The 22,935-nt window shown below is 43.8% G+C and overlaps 1 protein-coding gene across 4 annotated transcripts in view; it reads left to right on the top strand.

The window, feature by feature from the left end:
• Positions 1-22,935, top strand: part of Lars2 (leucyl-tRNA synthetase 2, mitochondrial) — a 138,349-nt gene that overhangs the window by 98,319 nt on the left and 17,095 nt on the right. For all 4 annotated transcript variants that reach the window (XM_005337898.5, XM_013364100.4, XM_040290066.2 and 1 more), the window contains 5 exons: positions 580-717; positions 14,166-14,266; positions 17,487-17,669; positions 19,341-19,510; positions 21,375-21,452. In XM_005337898.5, coding sequence (XP_005337955.2) covers positions 580-717; positions 14,166-14,266; positions 17,487-17,669; positions 19,341-19,510; positions 21,375-21,452 — 670 coding nt within the window. The remainder of the gene's footprint in view (positions 1-579; positions 718-14,165; positions 14,267-17,486; positions 17,670-19,340; positions 19,511-21,374; positions 21,453-22,935) is intronic.

Genomic DNA, 22,935 nt, shown 5'->3' with positions numbered 1-22,935 from the left:
TGTGCTGTAATGGCACATGGTAGGTGAGAGTGTTATTGAGCTATTGACTACTTATCCTAAGTAGTCTTCATTGCATTCAGTAAGCCATGCACAGGCTCTTTCTGACTATTTTAAAGCTACTTTTAAAAATAAGGTTGAATTTCTGTTTTAAAATGAACATTTAGTAGCTGCATGTCAGTCTGCATTGTAATTGCCACATTGCCCTCTATTGGTAAGAACTCAGAAATCTCCATTGTCTAATCATAAAACTGAAATAAATCTAGATATTTAAACATGCATTGTACTGAGATGCCTTTTTTTGCTGATATGTTTTTCTCTTATTCTCATTTTGTATGAAAATTGCATTTTTAAAATATTTGTCACTAATGTCTTCCATAGCTGTTATTGTAAATTTTCTAAGTTAGCACTGATCTGATTTTTCCTCCCTTTATTACATAAGCTTTTCTCTTATTCTTAAAAGAAAATCTCTGTTTTTCCCTGCCGTGATTCATTTCAGGGCATATGCAAATTACGATGTTCTGTTTAATTTGTGCAGTGTGGTGAGCAGGTTTTTTAAATGCCCATTTCTCTTTCTTCCAGCCCTTTTAGCACAACACTAGCCGATTACTGGATGCCTGTGGATCTGTACATTGGAGGGAAGGAACATGCCGTCATGCACTTGTTCTACGCAAGATTCCTCAGTCATTTTTGTCATGATCAAAAAATGGTCAAACACAGGTAAGCATTTATACTCATTCTACAAAGAGCAACTTGAAGCAGTTGTCTGAAGCAAGGTCAATGTATGTGGCAGAAAAATATTGTTTTTCAAGTGTACTCCAGAGGCCATTTAGCCTTAACAGTTTGAAGTGCGATTATACATATTGCTTAAGAGTTCCGGTGTGTGCACTGAGTGCTCACATGAATCTAGCCTTCAGTGCGTCTCTGCTTAAGTGAGTTAGGTAATTTGAGATTTTTACTTGTGAGGCAGAGAGAAATGGGCCAGATGGTCCATGGCCTTTTCTAGCATCTCATATGAGGTCATGTTTATCATCTGAGGCCTCTGTACAAGCTCTGTTTCTAAGCTTGGCTGAATCCTGCCTTAATATTGCCACGCTGATAAGTGTATTATTGGAGTGGAAAATAGAGAATCACATTGTAAACCACTGATAAATCCTTTCCCATTGGCCTATAAACTTCTTCATATTCACAAGACATCAGTGTGTACTTTTTCGCCATGAAGTACATCATATGTGTATAGTATATCATATAATTGAAAAAATTATATTAACATCCATGTCCCATGGCTCTGTGTAAGAAGTAGAATCTAACCTGGGCACTCCTTTCCAGTCCCATTAGCGCTCTTCCCACACCCACCACTCTTCCTCCAGGTAACACCCTGCATTTTTTATTTATTTTCTTGATTTTTCTTTGTAAACTTATCCCTACTATATATATAAACAACAGATACTGTTTGGTTTTTCCACATTTGAACTGTGTAGAATCGTATTTCACACATTCTGTATTGCTTTCCTGGCCCAACATTTTTTGAGAGTTGGTGTTGTTCTTTTTGGTTTGGTTTGGTTTTTTTCAGAGTACTGGGATTGAACCCGGGGCTTCAAGCATGCTAGATGAGCACTGAGCTACATCCCCAGCCCTTCTGATTTTGAGACAGATTTGCACTAGTTGCCCGGGTGGGCCTTAAACTTGTGATCCTCAAACTTGTGATCCTCCTGCCTTAGCCTCCCTAGTTGGTGATTTTCATCAGAACAATAATCAGACTCTCTCCCTTGCTGCTAGTAGTGGGAATCCTGGAACATCCTTTAGCATATTTTTTACTTACAGAAAAGAAAGGTGGTGGAGGGATGGTGTCCTAGTATCTCCCATTCTAGATTACCCATGATGACAATTTTTAAAAATTATCCATGCCTAAGATGAAAAGTTTTGCCTGCATAGGAACTGAACTTGGTGTCTCCCTCCCTGCAGGCCACTCTTTACCCTTTTCTTCAACTTTTAAATTTATTTGATTTTATGCAGAAAAATATTTTCCTTATTTCCACCTGTATGCTTTCATTGATACACTCATTTTAAATGTTACATATATCACACATAGGTTTTTGCCTTTTTAATTTAACAATATAGCTTGGTAGTCTTTCCAAATCAGCAGATACGGATCTCCCATTCTTTTAAATTTATGCATAGTATGCCACAATTTATTTAGATAGTCCTCTACTTTTCTATTATTTTTATAAAAAAAAAAAAAGTGACTTTTTTTTTCTGTAGTACTAGGAATTGAACCCAGGGGTGCTATACCACTAAGCTACATCCACAACCCTTTTAATGCTTTATTTTAAGACAGGGTCTCACTAGGTTACCCAGGTTACCTTCAAACTTTTGATCCTCCTACCTCAGCCTCCCAGGTACTTGGGATTATAGATATGTACCACCATGTCCAGCCTGTGACTCTCTCTAGCTATATTCTTAGCAAGAATTGAGGAGCCTATCTGTTGGGTCAAGTCCAAACACTGGGGTATCTTAGATGAAAGCATACATGTTCTTTATTTTTTGTTGGATTAAAAAAAATATATGTTGCTATTAAAACCTCTGAGCCAGGCACAGTGGCACACGTGTGCAACCCTGATGACCCTGGAGGCTGAGGAGGGAGAATCACAAGTTCAAGGCCAGCCTCATTAACTTAGATCCTCAACAACTGAGCAAGACCCTGTCTCAAAATAAAAAATAGAAGGTGCTAGATGTATAGCTCAGTGATAAAACGCCCCTGGGTTCAATCCCCAGTACTAAAAATAAATAAATAAATTTTTTAGAAAAAATAAAACCTCTGTAATACAGATAGAACTTCAAATTGATTATAGAGAAGTATGTTGAAAGCTCCCTCCCCACTCACTGACTCTGCACTGCACACATGGATTAAGAGAAGTCATCTGTTCAGAAAACTAATTTAGGATATAAATTAAATGCTTAAACTAATTTTCTTCTCATTAGTCCCAGAGACCTCCATGTATAAAAATAAACTGATTTGCATCAGAAGGACACTAAACACATTAACAGCCCTGATCCTCAGGTAAACAAATTAGTTAAAATGTTTGCATTTAGGTTATAAAACCTGCCAGTTGTGCTTGGCATTTCTTTCATATGAAAGTGAATTTACCTAAGTAAACATCACCCTTGAAGATGAGAATGGTGTCCTGGTCCTGTCACAGTCTCATGGACATTAAACATTCATAGGATATGTTTGTTTAAATAAATTTTAGTTTAATGCCTTGATGTAAACAGTTAAAGTTATTGTTCTTCAATAGAAATGGCCTCCACAAGATAACAAGAATTGGATAGAGGTTCAGTTTGTTTGTTTGATGTTTGTTTTAGTACTGAGGATTGAACCCAGAGGTGCTATACCACTGAGCTAAATCCCCAGCCCTTTTTATTTTTTATTTTGAAACAGAATCTTGCTAATTGCCAAGGCTAGCCTTGAACTCGCAATCCTCCTGCCTTGGCCTCCCAAATTGCTGGGATTACCAGTGTGCCTGGCAATAGAGGTTCTGTTTAAAGACAAAATACAACACAAGAAATATTTCATTCATGCATAGGTCTAGAAACAGAGACCATATGTAAGTGATTTATGGCTCCTTAACTATAAGGCATATTTCTGCTAGTTTCTGAATAATTATTTGTGGAAATAATCAACCAGTTATTTAGTGGTTAGCTATCCTAAGATATAGCACACACAAGGTCTGAATTTCTTATGTCTTTTTTTTTAATATGTCAAAGAGCTTTTTTTATATTTTTACTATTGGATTATACATAATAGTGGGGTTCATTGTGGCATTCATACATGCACATAATTTGCTCCAGTTCATTCCCCAGTACTTCTCTTTTCCCTCCCTTCCTTCCTTACCTCTTTCTTTTCCTCTCCTTCTCTGGTCTTCCTTCTGTTTATTTGCATACTCTTTGTATATGTGTGTGTTTGGTTGGTACTGGGGATTGAACTGAGGCACACTCAACCACTGAGCCACATCCCCAGGAATTTTTGTATTTTATTTAGAGACAGGGTCTTACCGAGGTGCTTAGAGCCTAGCTAAAGTGATGAGTCTGGCTTTGAACTTGAGATACTCCTGCCTCAGCCTCCTGAGCTGCTGGGATTATAGGCATACACCACTGAGCCCGGCTTATTTGCATATTCTTTTCATTGCTGCATTGTAATTATACATAAAGATGGAATTAATTGTGATATATTTATGCATGCATATAGCATAATTTGGTCAATTTTATTTCCGTTTTCCCCTTTCCTCCATTCCTCCCTTCCTCCCTCCCCCTGGACCCTCTAAACCCTACTGATTTCTCCTTTTATTCATGAGTTTTAAAACCATAGTTGAGGAGGGAAAAAGCTTTGCTGCACTCAGATCTAATTCTGAAATACAGTTTCAGGTGTGGCTTTGTTTCTATCCAGATGGTTTTCTAATCTGAAAAGCTTCCGGGTACACCTAGAATTTGCTTTACCATCAGCTTTAAGGGACAGCTATATGATGTAAATAGAAATAGAGCTCTTCAGGTATTTGGGTTTTTAAGAATTCTTTTCTAGATGGTAAGATTCTGTTCCCTGTTCCCCTCCCTCAAGAGACTGGCTTTCAGTTCTCAAAAGGCCAATCTTTTGGAAGAAGGAACAGAAGGTTACCTTAACCTTTGCTCTGCCCTCCTGTGAGCATCTTCCTATTGAATCACATAGGGCAATGGCAGCCTCTGAAAACCATCCTGAGCATTACTTCTTTGTCAGAGGTGTTGGTAAACCAGTGGGTCGCAAGTGAGAGGAAAATCAGTACTTTCTGCTCAGAGTAATTCAGAATTATTCAATTTGAATTTTTTGGTACTGTCCCAGGGACACTTTACCACTGAGCTATACTCCCAGCCATTTTAATTTTTTATTTTGAGACAGGCTCTCAAGAGACCCTGAGGCTAGCCTTAAACTTGGCAATCCTCCTACCTCAGCCTCCCAAATTGCTAGGATTACAGGTATGGCCATTCCTGGCTCCAATTAGAATTTCTAAGAACCTCTAAACAACTTTATCAAGCTAGGCTGGAGGGAACATGGAGGCCTGTCAACCACATGTATGTTTGTGAAACCCATAAAAGTCAGAATTTTTAAGTTTATTTCTGTGATCCTTTTGGTTAGCATTGTCATTTCAGTAGCGACTTGAAACTATAGCTATTTCACTTCAATTTTACATTTCTCAGCCCGGGGCCTTTATCTCAAGTAGTTACTCTGGACCAGTAACCAGAGATCTCTGTTCATGCTAAGCATGCCACTAATTAGCTACGTTGACAAGATATCTGACTCGTTTGAGTCTCAGTGGCCTCATCTATTAGGAATTCAGTCATTTCTGAGCCCCCTTTTCTCTCTCTGATTCTAAGTATACATTTCGTTTCCTTTTTTTTTTTTTTTTTTTTTTTTTTTTGGTACTGAGGATTTAAACCAGGAGCACTTTAGCACTGAGCCATGTCCCCAGCCCACCTGCATCCCACACTTTTATTTTTGAGACTGGGTCTTACTAAGTAGCTTAGGGCCTCGAACTTACAATCCTCCTGTCTCCACCTTGTGAGCTGCTAGGATTATAGTCATGTGCACCACACCCAGCTAATTATAAATTTTTTCACATACAAATAGCAAATGTTTGCACACATCAAATATTCCTTCTTATTTCTAAAGAGCCCTGGACATTTCACCTCTTAGTTATACACTTAGATTTGCAGCTGGAACTTCAGAATGTCTCCTACTACTCATATGAGGCTGGTCTCTGTGCCACCCCACAAGATGGTAGGCAGGTATAGGTACCTTGGTGGTGTATGTGGAATACCATGAATAATTAACCTGGAATTAACATCAACAGGAAATTCACAAAAGGAGATATACAGATGGTCAATAATCATTGTATAAAATGTTTCCCTCACTTGCAATCAAAGAAATCCAAACTAGTTAGCAGTGAGATGCCATTTTCCATGGAGCAAAGAGGCTAGAACTAGAGCAATACTCTCCCAATATATAAAGTGAAAACCTTAAAGATATTCTTTTTTTTTTTTTTTTTTGGTACTATGGACTGAACCCAGGGGCACTTAACCACCGAGCCACATCTCCAGACCTTTTTATATTTTATCTAGAGATAGGATCTTGCTGAATTGCTCAGTGCCTTACTATATTGCTGAGGCTTGCTTTGAACTCAAGATCCTCCTACCTCAGCCTCCTGAACTTCTGGGATTATAGGCATATGCCACCATACCCGGCAATAAGATATTCATTTTAAACACACTAATTGCACTTCTAGAACTCTAGCCCAAGGAAATAATCAGAAATGCAAACTTGTGCACCAAAATGTCCATGAACATGTTGTTTCAAGTAGCTAAAAATGTGAATACAGCCTCAGTGCCCCAGAATGCAGAGACGGGATACATTGACAATAGCCCACCTATGTGGAGGACTCTTATTCAACTCTTCAGAATTAAATTATAAAGAATGTTTAAAAGCATGAAGGAATGTATCTGAAGCACAGAGAAGTGAAAAGAGCAAGATACAAAATTGTAGATAGCAATGTGTTCATCTGCCTTTCTATACACATGCATAGTGACACACATCTGTTCACTTAACACAAGAGAAAAGGTTAGAAAGAATTATGGCAATGCTGGTCATCTATGAGCAATGAACTTCTTAATGATTTTATTATTTTTTAATGCACTTCTGATTATTCTCAGATTTTTTTACAATGATTTAGTAACTTTAGGATTTTTCACAAGCAGTCATTTGCAGATTGTGTTCTGCAGAAGGGAAATGAGGGAGCCTGGGGGTTCTATTCCGGGCATGGGGCAGGCATGGGCTCTTGGCTTCCTTCACCTGGGCTAGTAGCACTGGGATGAGAGCCCCAGGGAGGGGCACAGGTCAGCAGGAGCCCTTGTCACAGCTCCTCTCACAGACCCCCCTTTCCTATCCTCCTGTACAAGACAGCTGCAAACGTGGACTCTTGCCTGTTCTTTCGTTGTTCTTCAATGCCACCCAGAGAGACACCGAATTCCCTGACCTAAAATTCTCCTTGCAACTTGCTGCCAATAGAGTGGTGGCCAGCAGAAACTGCTCCATGGGGAATAGCTGCTGGTGTTCCCTTTCTCTGTCACACCAGAACCAGGGCTTGAACAAAAGGAGCAGGCAGAAGAGAGAGATGCTTTGCTGGGGTCTCAGCCTATTAATACGGCCTCCTTCTCTGCTCCTGGCTTCTCTGCAGTGATATTTTAAGAATGAGCATGGCTAACTTAGAAACAGGCCTCACTTGTGGACATAATGGCCCTAGGCACCAAGCAAGGGAGAAGAGGAAAGACTGTGACTTGGACTGGCGCCGGTCTGTGGCCCTCTGCTTTATCCTTACTAGATCTACATAAGTAGCTGCCGGGCCGGGTCAGGAGAGTGGGCAACAGGGTGCCCAGGGCTTCATAAGTGGGCAAATATCATCTCAGAGACTAGTTGGGGCTCTGCCATGTCCTGAGATTGTTTGAGCCACATCTTAATTGGAACATTCCTTGCAGATGATGATTTATACCAGCACTTAAGTAGCCTGGCAATCCATGCTGGGAATTTCCTTGTTTGTTCTAATAATGAGCAGCCCTCCCTCTCAGCTGCTCTCCTTCCTTCCTTCCTCTCCTCCTTCCTTCCTGTCTCATGAGACAAAGGTGGCTCTGCAGGTATCGATTATAATTTCTGAATTCGCGGAGTCCCAGCTAAGCTGGAAATACTGACGATTCCATCCCTCCTTCTCGTTTGGTTGCACCGTGGGCTCAAACATCATCTCCCTCCAGGGTGGGCTTGAGGGAGTAAGAAGAACACTGACTCCAAAAAATCCTGGGCCTTCAGGGCAGAAGTCCTGCTTAACCCCCCTGCCTTTGATGATCCTGGAGTCAGAAGCAGTTTGTCGGTGGTTTCAAGTTGCAGATTTTTCACTCTCTCATAAAGGTCCCTGCTGTGCAGTCTTTAAAATGAATGAATAACTCAACTGCTTATGTAAGTTTGTTCCTAGGTGCCATCTGTTGAGTGAGTAGATGAATGAACAAATGGGAAATACTACTGGTTGTGAATTTGATCATGAATACAGTGCGGTGTGAGTGAGCTCTACTCCAGCAGGGCTGGGTTCCAAGTTCAGCAGTGCCCCTCATTCCCCTGCACCTCACACCCCCATGTTGAACCTAGCACCTCCATGTCCCACCTTGTGCCTCCATGTCACACCTAGCACCCCATGTCACACTTAGCACCCCGTTGTCACACCCAGCGCCTCCATGTAGCACCTAGCACCTCCATGTCGCACCTTGTGCCTCCATGTACCTTCATGGAGATTCCCTTTCTCCTCCTTCTCTCAAGAGAATGATGGACAGGTCAGCCACATACAATAAAATTTAAAAGCCACCCAATACAGTTCCAGGTATCACACTGGACACATATACCAGAAAAGAGCAACTAATTCTAAGCAGGAAGTTCCAAGACACCTTACCAGTAGAGGTAGCATTGGAGCGGATCCTGGAAGATGGAGTTGAACTTGACAGATGGGTGGTATGGATAGCAGTTTGGGGAATAGTGTGAGTAAGGATGTGGACACACCGGACAGAGGGAAATAGCAGAGGATGTGAAAAGGAAGGGGAAGGAGTCCTTAATGACCAAGCTGAAGAATTTGGACTTGATTTGGAGGTACTCTTCAAACATGACTAGACTTTCTTTTTCTCCCTCACATTTTTGAGAATGGCCAGGCATTGGAAACCCCAAATCAGTGACAGCAAATAGACTTCCTCCCCGAGGACCAGGGTTGCTTTCTTACCATTTTGTCCCTAAAGCCAGTTCCTTCAGTATCAGGCACATAGCAAGGACTCAGTAAGTACTTATAGAATAACTAAGTAACACACTTCACATAATAACTCTGTGCTTTCTGGTAATGTGGTACTGAGTTCCAAGACCCCACTGGCGTGGGCCAGGAAGTGCCAAGATCAGTGATGTCTGGATGGTCACAGGCGAGGGCACTGAGGCAGTCATGTGAGTTTGCCATCCCTGCCCAGAAGATCCATCTGAGATGGCTTTGCCCTACTGTACCCGGGAGGAGCTACAGCGTGCAGATGGGCTCCAGTGTGGCCACCTCTTAGAAATGAAGATGCATGCATTTAACCAGGACTGGGTTCTGGTGCACTGCTGTTTTATGAGGTGACACCTGCAAGTTCCAGGGAAAGCATGCCACGGTGACATACCAGAGACCCCTCATTCAGCAATGGTTGGAAGTGGTTCTGATGCAGGCAAAACTAGACCATGGTGTTAGCAATCCGGCTCACAGTGCCCAGGGTGAGGAGGTAGCACCTAGGGTGGGGGATTCGGGAGGTTGAGCTCAACCTGATTGATGTGGGTTCTGATTACACAGCTCTGTTTAGTTTGTGAAAGCTCACCTAATTATATATCCCAAGGACTCACGCTTTTCAATATGTGTGCCGTCTTTCATTTAGCAGTTTACTTTAAAAGAGAGAGAGGAGTGGCTCAGTGGTAGAGCACTTGTCTAGTATGTGTGAGGCCTGGGATTCAGTCCCCTGCAGAGCAATAAATAAATGAGAGGGAGAGAGACTGTGGGGATGAGGGAATTTAAAAGATAAGTCAGGAGGAGTGTAGTTTTAGGGCAGAATCCCAGCTGCCCTAAGATTGGGATGATTCTGGCCCATTGCAATTCTACACATTCCCAGAAGGTGGCAGTGGTGGGCCATCTGACAAAATGCAAAAAAAAAAAAAAAAAAAAAACGGATTCTGTGTTTCCTCCTCCCCTTGAGTCTTAATGCTGCTGATTTTAATCATTCTACTCATCTTTATCTTTGAGTCCAGATTCTTCCTTCCTTCTGTCTCAAAGATATTTTTTTGCTTTGTTTTTGAGGCTCTTTGGGTTATTTTGCTGGGGACTGAACCCAGGGAGGTACGTACATATGCTAAGCATGTGGCCTGCCACGAGCTACAGCTCCAGTGCTCACACTGAGAAGAGGGTGGGGAAGCACCTTAAATCCTGAAGAGACAGTAGCGCCTAACACGGTAACAGCAAATTGAGCCTGCTGGTACCAAGTGCATCAGGAAAGGTCACTGTTTCTTTTCTGTTTGGCATGTAAAGTCATCTGAGACAAAAATTCCAATCTAAAAAATTAACAAAATTATGTGCCCCCATGTGCACAAATCAGCCCCCGTTGAGCCCAGCAAGGCGCCCTGAGTGTTAGAGGACAGCGCTGCATCTTGTAGAATACTTTAATTTGTTTTGTGTATATACCCAGCCTTGTCCCTCACCTGTTTGATCTCAAGTAGCCACACAATGTTGTCTTTTGCTGAAATCTGATGTGTTATTTATGAAATGAGGTGAAAAATTCAGGTGCATGTCAATTTAGCTGGAATGACTTCAGGAACTAAGAAAGATCCCACACCCAGGCTGTTCCTCTTCCATCCCACCATCCATTTACCTGTCCTTTTATTCATAAAACCATTTGATATTTTTAAACAAGGCTTCCCTGGGTTGGGCTCAGTGCCAGGGTTGGGAATGGAAGGAGGAATAAGAGAGGGGTCCTTGCCTTGGTAAGCGTAGAGCTGGGATGCGCTGGTCTTTTCATGGAATCACAAAACATCCTGGCCACATGCCTCCCTGGCTGCTGAGGACACAAAGGAGGGCCCAGAACTGTGAGAAGGGGACTATGTATAGGGGATAGGGACAGCCAGCCAGGAAAGGGAATGCCTGAGTGCAGAGATGTCTAAGAATGAATCTAGGCTTCTTGAGCCCGAGCTGGAAGGCATTCCTGCAGAGGGACAGAGTGCTGAGGAGCATGGCATGTTCCAGCAGCCACCTCCATGTGGCCTCTGAATAGCAAGTGCATACGTGGCAGAGAAGACAGTCAATAGGGGCTGGAGGGATGGTAGAGAGAAGCCCACATTTGGTCTGTTGCTATAGTTTTCTGAGCTCCTTATGTGGTTTTATTGACTGGCTTGCTTTCCTGAATCAAAGAGGAGCTGGAAAAATATAGACCTGAGTCCTCGTGTGTCAAAAGTCTGGGGGACTTGAAAGGCCTGAGGACACAAAGTTTCTTATGATGTCTGGGCCAGCCTTCCTTCCTCAAAAATAGCTCAAACATAGCAGCATGGCCCTTCCTTCGTTGTGCTTCTGTGCTAAAAAGCAGTTTAAGAACCAAGTACCTTTGATTCATAAATCCTTCTATGTAAAGGAATCATAATTTTGGGGAATCTTGCTAGGGACATGAACTGTGACACAAGATGACATCACTCTCCTGCCAATTGTGACCTTGCCAGAAGAATATATTAGAGGAAGTGGGAGTCACAGAAGTTTAAAGACTCAAAAATTTATTTTAGGCCAGGCATAGTGGCATACGCCTGTAATCTCAGTGGTTTGGGAGGCTGAGGCAGGAGGATCCCGAGTTCAAAGCCAGCCTCAGCAAAAGAGAGGCACTAAGCAACTCAGTGAGACCCTGCCTCTAAATAAAATACAAAATAGGGCTGGGGGTGTGGATCAGTAGTCGAGTGCCCCAGAGTTCAGTCCATGGTACCCATCCCCCACCATTTTTTGGAGCTGAAAAAATGGTGTGATTACTTTTATGTGCACATGTGGAATGTCTTCCAGATTAATGCATAGCATGCTCAATGATCCTTTGACATTGAATAATGCAACCATATACTGGATAAGGTCTCCATTGTATTACGTTTCCATTTGAGTGTTAAGTGTGTTGGATCTTTCCAACCTTGCAAAATGTACCCACCTCCTGCCACCACCATTAATGACAAACATACATTTACACACATGCTCATAACAAGATTGTTAAATGCAAAACAGGAATTCTTTTCTTCTACTGACACTGCATTTCTTTTCCAGTCTCTCAGTTGCCTTCTCTATCCTCCTGAATCTACTGGAGAATTTCCTTCAAATCACCTCTTTCCATCCACACAACTGTTCAGTACACAAATCAGGCAGAACCTTATCAGTATCAGTGTCCATCTGAATCAGATATTCTTGCATGGAAAATTAGGAGCCTATTAACAAAGCCAGCTCCTGCTACCCACAGCACTAATGTTCGGGTGTGTCCTGTGGGGCCTTTTCAAGGTCACTGTTTTGGGACCTGTAAATAGAAGATCCACCCTACCACCACGTAAGTGAACTTGAAGTGCCTCAGGGTTTCTATGTTTGGAAGGCATGTCATGCTGCTGCTGATGTTCATGGAGATCACAAGGCCTTCACTTTGTGAACAGTCCTCACCCTTCCCTGAACAAAACAAGCTTGTGTACATGTGAGCATTCGCAATAGCTGTTGCTGAAACATGTCAGAACTAAATCAGGCAGGTTCATAAGAATAAGCCATTTCAAATTTAAAATAATTTCAGCCTGAAGGTTAATCTCAACTTGTCCTCTTAAGAGAAGTTTCTGGGGCTGGGGATGTGGCTCAAGTGGTAGCACGCTCGCCTGGCATGCGTGCGGCCCGGGTTCGATCCTCAGCACCACATACCAACAAAGATGTTGTGTCCACCAAGAACTAAAAAATAAATATTAAAAAAAAATAAAATTATCTCTCTCTCTCCTCTCTCACTCTCTCTTTAAAAAAAAAAAAAAGAGAAGTTTCTGTTTCACTCTTCAGTCAGTAAGAGTGTGATTAAAACTACTTTTTAGTTGGACACAGTGGCACATGTCTATAATCCTGGTGGCTCAGGAGGCCAAGGCAGGATGATCACAAGTTTGGGGCTAGCCTCAGCAACTTAATGAGACCTTGACTCAAATTAAGAAATAAAAAGAACTGGGGATGTATCTCAGTGGTAGAGAGCCCCTAGATTCAATTCCCAGTGTGCCACACACACAAACACACACACACACACACACACACACAAATTAAAAACACCTTTCTAAAAACAGACACTATAAGTAAATTATAATTCATCTAGATTGTAGAACACTTGGTAGCTATTTTTAAAATGAGATGGATCTATATAGACTATTATGGAAAAATTGTTTCATACCATTATGTAAAAATACCACAAAGTAGTACATTTGGCATGATCCCACCTATTTCAATCAAGAAAAATCTTTAAAGCCATATGCAGGTATCTATACATTCATGTACATAAACATGTTGAAAAAGTCTCCAGACTTCCAGGGATATAAACAAACACCTCCTCAAAGGGGTGTAGACCCAGCAAGGATTTGAACAGAAAGGATATGTTTGTGTTTAGCTTGTATGATTTAAAATGTTTTTAGAGAAAGTAGGCAGGCCCTGTATATCAAATTAAGGAACAAAGCAAGGAACCCTCGTCCTCCGGGCCCTCCCTTTGTGGAGCTGGGCCTGCAGCTGATATTTGTGCAGTTCTTAAACGTACAAGTTTTTTCATGCATTGTTCCATTCCCTCATCCCAGAAACACTTGAAGGCAGGCTTTCCTTTCCCATTTACAGATGAGCAGCCGGACTCTCAGAGCAAATAAGTGACTTGCCTGAGAAGCAGAATGAGATTCAAACCCAGGCCTTTCAAATCTGAGGCTCTTTCTACTTTTGGTAGTAGCAAGTAGGACTGTTGCAGGTGTGGTGGTGCACGCCTGTAATCCCAGCAGCTGAGGAAGCTAAGGCAGGAGGATCACGAGTTGAAAGCCAGCCTCAGCTACTTAGTGAGGCCCTACAACTTAGTGAGACCCTGTCTCAAAAGAAAAAAAAGCTGGGGATGTGGCTCAGTGGTTAAGTTCCCTGGGTTCAATCTCTGGTTACCAAAAAAGAAAAATATTATGTCAGTCTTTATTTATTTTTTTTTAAGAGAGAGTGAGAGAGGAGAGAGAGAGAGAGAATTTTTAATATTTATTTTTTAGTTCTCGGCGGACACAACATCTTTGTTGGTATGTGGTGCTGAGGATCGAACCCGGGCCGCACGCATGCCAGGCGAGCGCGCTACCGCTTGAGCCACATCTCCAGCCCTAGGTCAGTCTTTAAAGAGAGCCAATCTGACTTAGTGTCATCGCGTTTGTTCAAGCTGGTCTGCAGGTTGGTCGGCAGACTTGTTTTCACGAAGGGCGGTTCTTTCCACTCTTCAGCAAGGGTGGCATGTGTTGCTGATTTCTAGATGCTTCCTATCCCACCCCTTCTTCTTTTTTCCTTTTCTTTCCACAGGGAGCCTTTTCATAAGCTGCTGGCCCAGGGCCTCATCAAGGGGCAGACATTCCGCCTAGCATCTGGACAGTATCTGCGGAGAGAGGAGGTAGACCTCACAGGTAAGCCCTGTCCCATCTGGTCCAGACTATTGCAGAGAGCCAAGGCCAGACTGGGAGCTGTTCAGCTTGTAGGCATCTGCCCCTGGCCCTGGCTGGGTGGGAAATGCAGGAGATCTGTTGGCCCCCTGTTCTCTGCAGCTCAGCTGGTCCAGGACTGGGCCCTCTGCAGGCTGCTCTAGCCCACGGGTCACTTCAGCTCCGGGCAGGATTCTCCTTCCTAGGTAACCCAGCATCCACTTGGGCATCGCCGGGTTGACAGCTCGTCTCAGGGCCGGAGCCCCAGGCCCAGAAGACATTCTTCTATGACTGAGGCTCTCCCAGCATCTCCCCATCAGGCCTAGCGGTGTGTGTGAGAGCCTTGGGGCCTCCACCCTGCCTACTCTGTCTGCAGCCTCTCAGCCCCTCGCACTTCTCACTAGACCCCTTTTCCCAGCTGCCCGAAGCCCTTTCCCTCCACTTGTGTCTTCAGCCTCCTCAAAGGCATCTCCTCCTAGCAGATCTTTAGGTGGCATCATAAGGATATGTCACGTGCACCCAACACACAAGTGTCATGAACGACATGTTAGGAAATCGGGGGAGGGGTGTACATAGAGGGAGCTATTAAAACCCCCAGCCCTTGGCCACTCAATTCAGAAAGCCAGCACTTAATGGATCAGATCAGGTTAGGATGCGGTGAACTTGTTGTAAGCCCCTGGAGAAGGGATCAAAAGGACACAGGACAAGACTCAGCCTTTCTTTCTTTCTTTCTTTCTTTCTTTCTTTTTTTATTTTTTTACTTTTTAGTTGTAAGTGAACATAATATCTCTATCTTATTTATTTATGTGGTGCTGAGAATCGAACCCAGGGCCTCTCATGGGCAAGGCAAGCGCTCTACCGCTAAAGGCTCAGCCTCTTTCTGAGGAACTGGAGCTGAGAGACCCAGAAACTGTTTTGATGCTGGGCACTGGAACCATCAGGTACTAAGGAGTTAGGACAAGAATCGCCACTGTGGCCAAGGTCACTTTGTAAACTGACCCATCCGGACTTAGATGGTACAGAGTCCCCCAAGCCAAACACTAAAGAGACGGTTTAGCTGGAAGTAGTTGATAGAATTACCTAATCAAAGTAGAAATGTGTCAGGGTTTGGAATGGTTGGTGCAGTCCATGGGAAGCTGGAGAAACAAACAGTCAGTGTCTTTTCAGCACAGACCATAGTCATATAAATTTTAGCTGTTAGTAAAGTGCTCTCTGTGTTATGGGCAAGGCTGCCCACATAGAGCTGTACAGTTTGTGCACTGCACAAAGGCACCTGGCCAAGGGAATCAACAGGGCCTGATATCCAGACACTGCCAAACCATACCTTTGGGGCCTCATCTACTGAAAGAGAGCATCCCTCATGTGTATGCTTGTGGGACTTCTAGTGGAGATTAAACCCAGGTCCTCGTACATGCTAGGTGAGTGCTCTACCCCTGAGCCACATCCCCAGCTCTTTTTAGTTATATTTTGAGACAGGGTCTCCCTGAGCTGTCCAGGCTGGCATCAAACTTGCAATCTTCCTGCCTCAGCCTCCTGAGTCACGGGATTACAGGCGTGTGCCACTACACCCAACTAAGGGAACACCATTTTCTATCTTCTCTACTTCTCTACCCAGAAAGATATATTTTCCTAATTTGCACAACAGTGCTAAAAAAGCTAGTCCTAGCTCAGGGTGGGGTAGAGGAGGGAGTGGTTCCCTGAGCCTCACCACAGCCTGGAGGAAATGTGCTCCAGGACTTCAGGCTCCCTTTGCCCTGATGTCCTGGGGCCAATCAGAGATGTGAACATCCTTTCCCTCCCCAGGGACTTGCCAACTGGGCGAGAAAGCTTCAGTCAGCAAGGACAGGTTTCTTCGTCTTAACAGACGGACTATCAGGGCATGTCGAGTTGGCTTTTAGGTGTATACATCAGTCCCTTGGGAGTTTGGTTGCTGTTGGAGTTAGGGACAGAACTCACCTAAAAGTGGGCTTAACACAGGGATGGGAGACAGGGAATCTGCAGCCTGTCCACAGCACACAGGAGGGCCCCAGACGCTTTTTCTCCATCTCTTCCCAAGCCTGCTGCCCTCCTCCTGCTGCTCTCTGTTCTTCTTTCTCTCCTCTGCCAGACTTGGACTGTACTTTGCCCTGGGTCAGTTCACAAAGTGACCTTGGGTAGCCACAGCGGCAAGTCTTGCCCTAACTCCTTAGTACCTGATGGTTCCAGTGCCCAACATCAAAACAGTTTCTGGGTCTCTCAGCTCCAGTTCCTCAGAAAGAGGCTGAGCCTTGTCCTGTATCCTTTCAGTCCCTTCCCCAGGGGCGTACAACAAGGTCACCACATCCCAACATGGGCCTCTTCTTTTGGCCGCATCTGGACAGTGGTGTGTGGGTAAGGGAGAAGACACTTCCCAAGGAGGGGTGTCATCATACCACAAAGGGACCACCACAGTGAGTCGCCCCATATGCCCAGATTGCACAAAATCAAGTTTGTTTGGGTTTTTTTCTTTTTCTTTTTGGTACTGAGTATTGAACCTAGGGGCGCTTCACCACTGAGCAACATCCCCAGCTCTTTTTATATTTTGAGACAGGATCTCACTGAGTTGCTCAGGGCCTTGCTAAGTTGCCGAGGCTGACTTTGAACTCATGATCCTCCTGCCTCAGCCTCCTGATCTGCTAGGATTACAGGTGTCCACCACCATGCCCAGCCAAGATCATGCTTTGATGACTATGGGATAAATAGAGGTAGCAGATCTCAGAGTGAAGTGACCACTTAGAGGACTCTGCTTTTCTAAGACCCAGAATCCATAGAGGAATACAGCAGCTTGTGCAAGTTTCTGTTTTGTTTTGTTTCTGGTGCTGGGGGTGGAGCCCAGGGCCTTGTGCGTGCAAGGCAAGCTCTCTACCACAAAGCCACACCCCTAGCCCTTCTTATTCTTTTTTTACTTTCCTATTTTTTTTTAAATAATTTACGCACAAAGGGGATATTGTTTTATTCTGCCGGAAAAGCTGGCACAAGCCATCATATCTGTGTTTTTATTTATGAAAGGAAGGTTTGTGTTTTTATTTTAAAAACAACAGCACATATTTCATAACACGTAGAGGGAGAGAAAGAGGCGCGTTTACTGAAGGAGCGCCATTCTTGCTCCCTAGGATTTCTGATGAGCCCTGTGTTTGTGGGAGCCGTTTGGATCACATAGCATTCTGTGTGTTCTTTTGGCCTCTAGGTTCTGCTCCTGTTCATGCAGAAACGAAGGAGAAGCTGGAGGTGTCGTGGGAGAAGATGAGTAAGTCCAAGCACAACGGGGTGGAGCCCGAAGAGGTCGTCTCTCAGTATGGCATTGACACCATTCGGCTCTACATCCTTTTTGCCGCCCCTCCAGAGAAGGATATCTTGTGGGATGTGAAGAGTAAGTCCCCTTCCCCTTCCTGGCCTGCCACTTGTGATCTGCCCTGGACTGCAGGAATTGGGGGAAGGAAATGACTTCGCTGCAGGCGGTGGTGGAGAATTCTAGGACTCGGTTCCATAGAGTAGGAAGCTGTTAGCCCAGCCTCCTGTGGCCCCCTCAGGCCAGTGTTCTCCAGTGTAAGCGAGCCTCAGGATCATTTGGGGAACTTGCTACAAATGCAGGTTCCCAGGCCTCACTCCAGACCTGCACAGCCTCCATGGTGAGGCCCAGGAATATGCCTTGCAGGGGACTCTGTGGTGATTCTGTAACTTCTACAAGACCACCCCTGGAGAGTGGTTGCCTCAGACACAGATGCCTTCAGAGCTGCTCCTAGGCCTGCTCTGGTACTGAGGCCTATCTCTGAATCTGCTCTGAAGGGTTATTTTCTTTAAAAAAAAAAAAAAACCTGGGTGAGGGCAGTCCTCCCTTACCAATGCAGAAAACCTCAAGTGGGGACCTAGGTGGGATGTTACCTGTGGTCTCCCAGCAACCCCAGTACCTCCATCTCCCCTTTAGATGTTTCTTTCTGTAGTGGTTCAGATTTAAGAGGATGTGAAGTAACCTAATCTTGAGCACTTGGCCATCAACTTGTCCTTACTGTGATCTGCCCCAAGTGTGTTTGTGGGAGAAGGAAAGGAAGTGCCTGGGACCTTGACCTTATGTAGAGCAAGTGTGTTATTTAAGGAATTCCCAGTTCTTTCAACACACCTGTCCGGTGGGAGTGTGGTCCAGTGGTGATGGATGCTAGTCCTCTCATATATTGCATCAAAACCACAGGGGACTTGGAAAGCAGAGATAGAAGACACAGGTCTGGCTCCCCGCCTTCAGCCATGGGACAGGTTCTAGGAACCTATTTCAATAAGCTTTCCAGAAAGCTCATCTGTGCACCCAGGCTTGAGAACACCTGGCCAAACAGTACAGAAACCTGGACTGGCCTTTGTTTGACCAGTTGTGTGACCAAGGACCACCAGGTAAACCATTTGACTTCACCAGGCCACATTAACAGATTTGTCGAATGTGGCCAGTTGGGGCAGCACAGTCCTGTAATCTCAGGGGCTTAGGCAACTAAGGCAGGAGGATTATAGCAATTTAGCAATTTACCATGTCTCAAAATTTTAAAAATTTAAAAAAGAACGCTCAATGGTAGAGCGTTTCCGGGTTAAATCCCCAGTACCACACACAGAAAGATCTGGTGAACGTGTTTGAACTATGTAACGTATATGTATCTGGCAAGGACGGGGATCATGTTAGAGTTCTTCCCTCTACAGCAGCGTTGTTCCCAAGTGTCGGCTGCAGGCCATGCCACCATGTATCCCTGCCCAAGCACACTGTTGGCTCCTCAGCAAGCTCACTTAATCAAGGAAGCAGTGTGCTGATGCCCATCCTCACTGATCTGGGACCAGGACAGTTGGCAGGCAAAATTTTGAGTAGCTCTGCTGTCCTGTACTTGGAATATCCAGGAGCTGAGAGATGCCCAAATCATTCCTGGTCTGACTTCCCAGACGCTGGAGACGTGGGCACAGGGAAGCATCTCATCAATTCACAGGTGCATTTCTTGGCTCACTTATCATCAAATCGACCCTTCTTACAAGTGCTCTCTTTCTCTGTCTCCTTTACTGCCACTAAATCCAGCCGACGCTCTCCCTGGAGTGCTGAGATGGCAGCAGCGTCTGTGGTCCTTGGCAACCCGATTTATCGAGGCCAGGGCTTCTGGGAAGGATCCCCAACCCCAGCTTCTGAGCAGTGCAGAGAAAGCCGAGGCCAGGAAGCTCTGGGAGTACAAGAACTCCGTCATCTCTCAGGTCAGAAACTGCTGTGGACAGTGACTGATTCTGTCACTGGGCTCTCTGTGGGAGACGTGACCCCCTGCCTTGGGCTGAGCCATCCTGGGGCTTCTTCCTGCTTTGTTCCTACTTGTTCCTCCTTCTGTGGATATTTCACAAAAACTGGGCAGCGGAACAGACATTCTACTGGAAAGAGATGGCCTCAGGAAATGGCTCTCTAATGCTGTGTCACGGAGTCCACCAGATCTCAGGGAGTTGCCTGCTTCCCCGTGTGTTCACATCTGACACTTCAGCTGGAGGAGCTCATCCAGGACCTCACTGATGACTTGTTGCTTGTGGTGTATTAACAGAAACAGAATTCTTTTTGTTGTTGTTGTTGATGGACCTTTATTTTATTTATTTGGTTGGTTTTTATTTTTTTTTTTTAATTATATGTGGGACTGAGAATCGAACCCAGTGCTTCACCACTGAGCCACAGCCCAACCCTGGCAACAGAATTCTTAATAGATGTCTCTTACCCCAAATTCTTAGGCTTTTTTTTTTTTTTTCCTGTAAGATGTGCTGATTCAGGCCTGGGGGTGTAGCCCAGTGATTTGAGTGCTCATCAAATGTGTGCCAGACCCTGGGTTCAGTCCCCAGCACTGATCAAAAAAAAAAAAAAAGTTGTGTTGATTCAAACTTTGTAAGTTCAGCCATGGTCACTCATCTGGACTCGGGTTCAGATGACAGATGCCTTGGTGCCACAGCAGGGTTTTTCTCTGTGGTTTGTGTAACCTGAAGTGGCGCTGGGTTTAGCATGGTCTCTGAGGACACTTCTTCTGCCTTATCTCCACCCTCTGTCCCTCTCTGTGTGCAGGAGTAGAACTCACTGAATTGACCATAATGACCTGAGTGAGACCCAAGCAATTGTTTTCATAGCACATATTTTCTTTCTGGATCTGGCAGATTCTTCTCTTCTGTCAGATAATAGACTTGGGTTCTTGAAATCTTAAAGATGTGCTATTTTTCTATATTTTTGCCCATGGTCAGAATTGAAACAAACATGAAAAAGCTGACAAATCACATTAGTGTTTTTATGTTTTCTCTACATTTCAAAATGTAAAACTAACCTTGTCCTGAACACCAAGAATCTTCTTGTGAATTTAACCAAGGAGGGTGGGGTAGAGGGCTTGCTTAACATTCATGAGGCACTGGGTTCCATCCCCAGCACCACATAAAAAAACTAAATAAACAGCCAGGCATGGTGAGACACGCCTGTAATCCTAGCAGCTTGGGAGGCTGAGACAGGAGGATTGTGAGTTCAAAGCCAGCCTCAGCAAAAGCGAGATGTTAAGCAACTCAAGTGGTCAACACTGAGGTCAGTGCTAAGCAACTCAACAGATTCAATGAGACCCAGTTTCTAAATAAAATACAAAAATAGGGCTGGGGATGTGGCTCAGGGGTTGAGTGCTCCTGAGTTTAATCCTTGGTACTTCCCCCCCTCAAAAAAAAACTAAATTAAATAAACAGAATTTATCCCAGGAGAAGTGACATCCCTGACCTGTCTCTGTTTACTGTTGTTTTGATGCTTGCTCATTAGTGATCCTGCCTCCTATTGAATAAACAACTAGCAATGTTTTGTAAGCACCTATGATGGGAACCCAAACTGTCTCAGATATATGGACAGTCTTACATAGTAAAAAAAGTCTTCAATAGTGGAAACAGCACTGTCTTTAAAATATATTTGTGCTGATGAAACATAGTGATGATTTGAGATGGTAAATACATTTATAAATGTCTTTGCAGTCATTTAATTTCACTTTTTTGATAATTTGAGTTTATCTGGAAAGTTTAAAGGAATTTTTTGAGAAAAGTGAATTAATTATTAAACTTTTACCAATAGGTGACCGCCCATTTCACAGAGGACTTCTCACTGAACTCTGCAATCTCTCAGCTGATGGGACTCAGCAGTGCCCTCTTGGTAAGTGCCCTCCAGGCAAGTGATATAGCTCAGTGGTAAAGCACTTGTCTAGAATGCATAAGGTCCTGGATTCAATCTCCATTACCACACAAAAAAAAGGGGGGGGAGGTTTTTTGGGTTTTTTTCTCCATAGTCACAACCTTTTCTTATTGCTAGAATTTTTTTTAGACGATCGCATGATGCAAACCCATTTTTCCCCAGGAGTTTGCAGATAAAGACATGGAGGGTCTGGAATTGTGGCTCAGAAGTAGAGCACTTACCAGCTTGCATAAGGCTCTGGGTTCATCCCCAGCAGGCACACACACACAAAGAAGGAAGGGAGGGAGGGAGGGAGGGAGGGAGGAAGGAAGGAAGGAAGGAAGGAAGGAAGGAAGGAAGGAAGGAAGGAAGGAAGGAAGGAAGGAAGGAAGGAAGTTAGATGACATGCTCAGATCAGGCTTAGGACTCTCTCCTCTCATCTGGCTCTTCATTCCTCCAGTACCTGAATAAATTGTGATACTTTCCTAACACTGTTATATTTTATATTTACTTAATTTATTTTTTTATTTTTTATTGGTTTTACTTTTTAAATACATGACAGCAGAATGCATCACAATTCTTATTACACATATAGAACAATTTTTCATATCTCTGTATATAAAGTATGTTCACACCAATTCATGTCTTCATACATGTACTTTGGATAATGTCCTATATTTACTTAATTTAGATGGATCAGAATTATTCTCATTGAAAACAAAAACCAATCTTTCAAGTACCATTCATCTTCTTGCTACATAAGACTCCCATTTTTCTTGCCAGCAGAAGAACTTGTCAGCATATGAGGTTAGCTATTAGACAACAAAAAGTGTGCATTAAAACTGTTAGCAGCAGGCAGGTCTGTAATCCCCACCACTCTTAGTGAGAAAAAAAGGGGCTGGGGGTGTAACTCAGTAATAGAGTGCACATGGGTTCAATAAAAATAAAATTAAAAAGTAGGACTCATAAGCTATATTCTTCTAGGTCCAGAGATACCAAAAATTTTATACATGATTTTCTTTTTTTAAAAATGAGGGTATGCTGGGCATGGTGGTGTGCACTTGTAGTCTACCTATTTGGGAGGCTGAGGCAGGAGGATCCCTTGAGCCCAAAGAGTTCAAGGCCAGTCTGGGCAACACTGTGAGATACTGTCTCAAAAATGAATAAGAAATAGAGGATGTATACATGATCTTTGTAAAACCACTTAAAAAGTTTGAACATGACTTCATGAGTAAAGGCATAGAAAATTCGGCCAGAGGGCTGGGGATTTGGCTCATGCGATAGCGCGCTCGCCTGGCATGCGTGCGGCCCGGGTTCGATCCTCAGCACCACATACCAACAAAGATGTTGTGTCTGCCGAGAACTAAAAAATAAATATTAAAAATTCTCTCTCTCTGTCTCTCTCTCTCTCTCCTCTCTCACTCTCTCTTTAAAAAAAAAAAAAGAAAAAAAAGAAAATTCGGCC

This window comes from Ictidomys tridecemlineatus, chromosome 2 (assembly GCF_052094955.1).
Source record: "Ictidomys tridecemlineatus isolate mIctTri1 chromosome 2, mIctTri1.hap1, whole genome shotgun sequence".
NCBI lineage: Eukaryota > Metazoa > Chordata > Mammalia > Rodentia > Sciuridae > Ictidomys > Ictidomys tridecemlineatus.
This window is presented reverse-complemented; position numbering and strand designations above follow the sequence as displayed.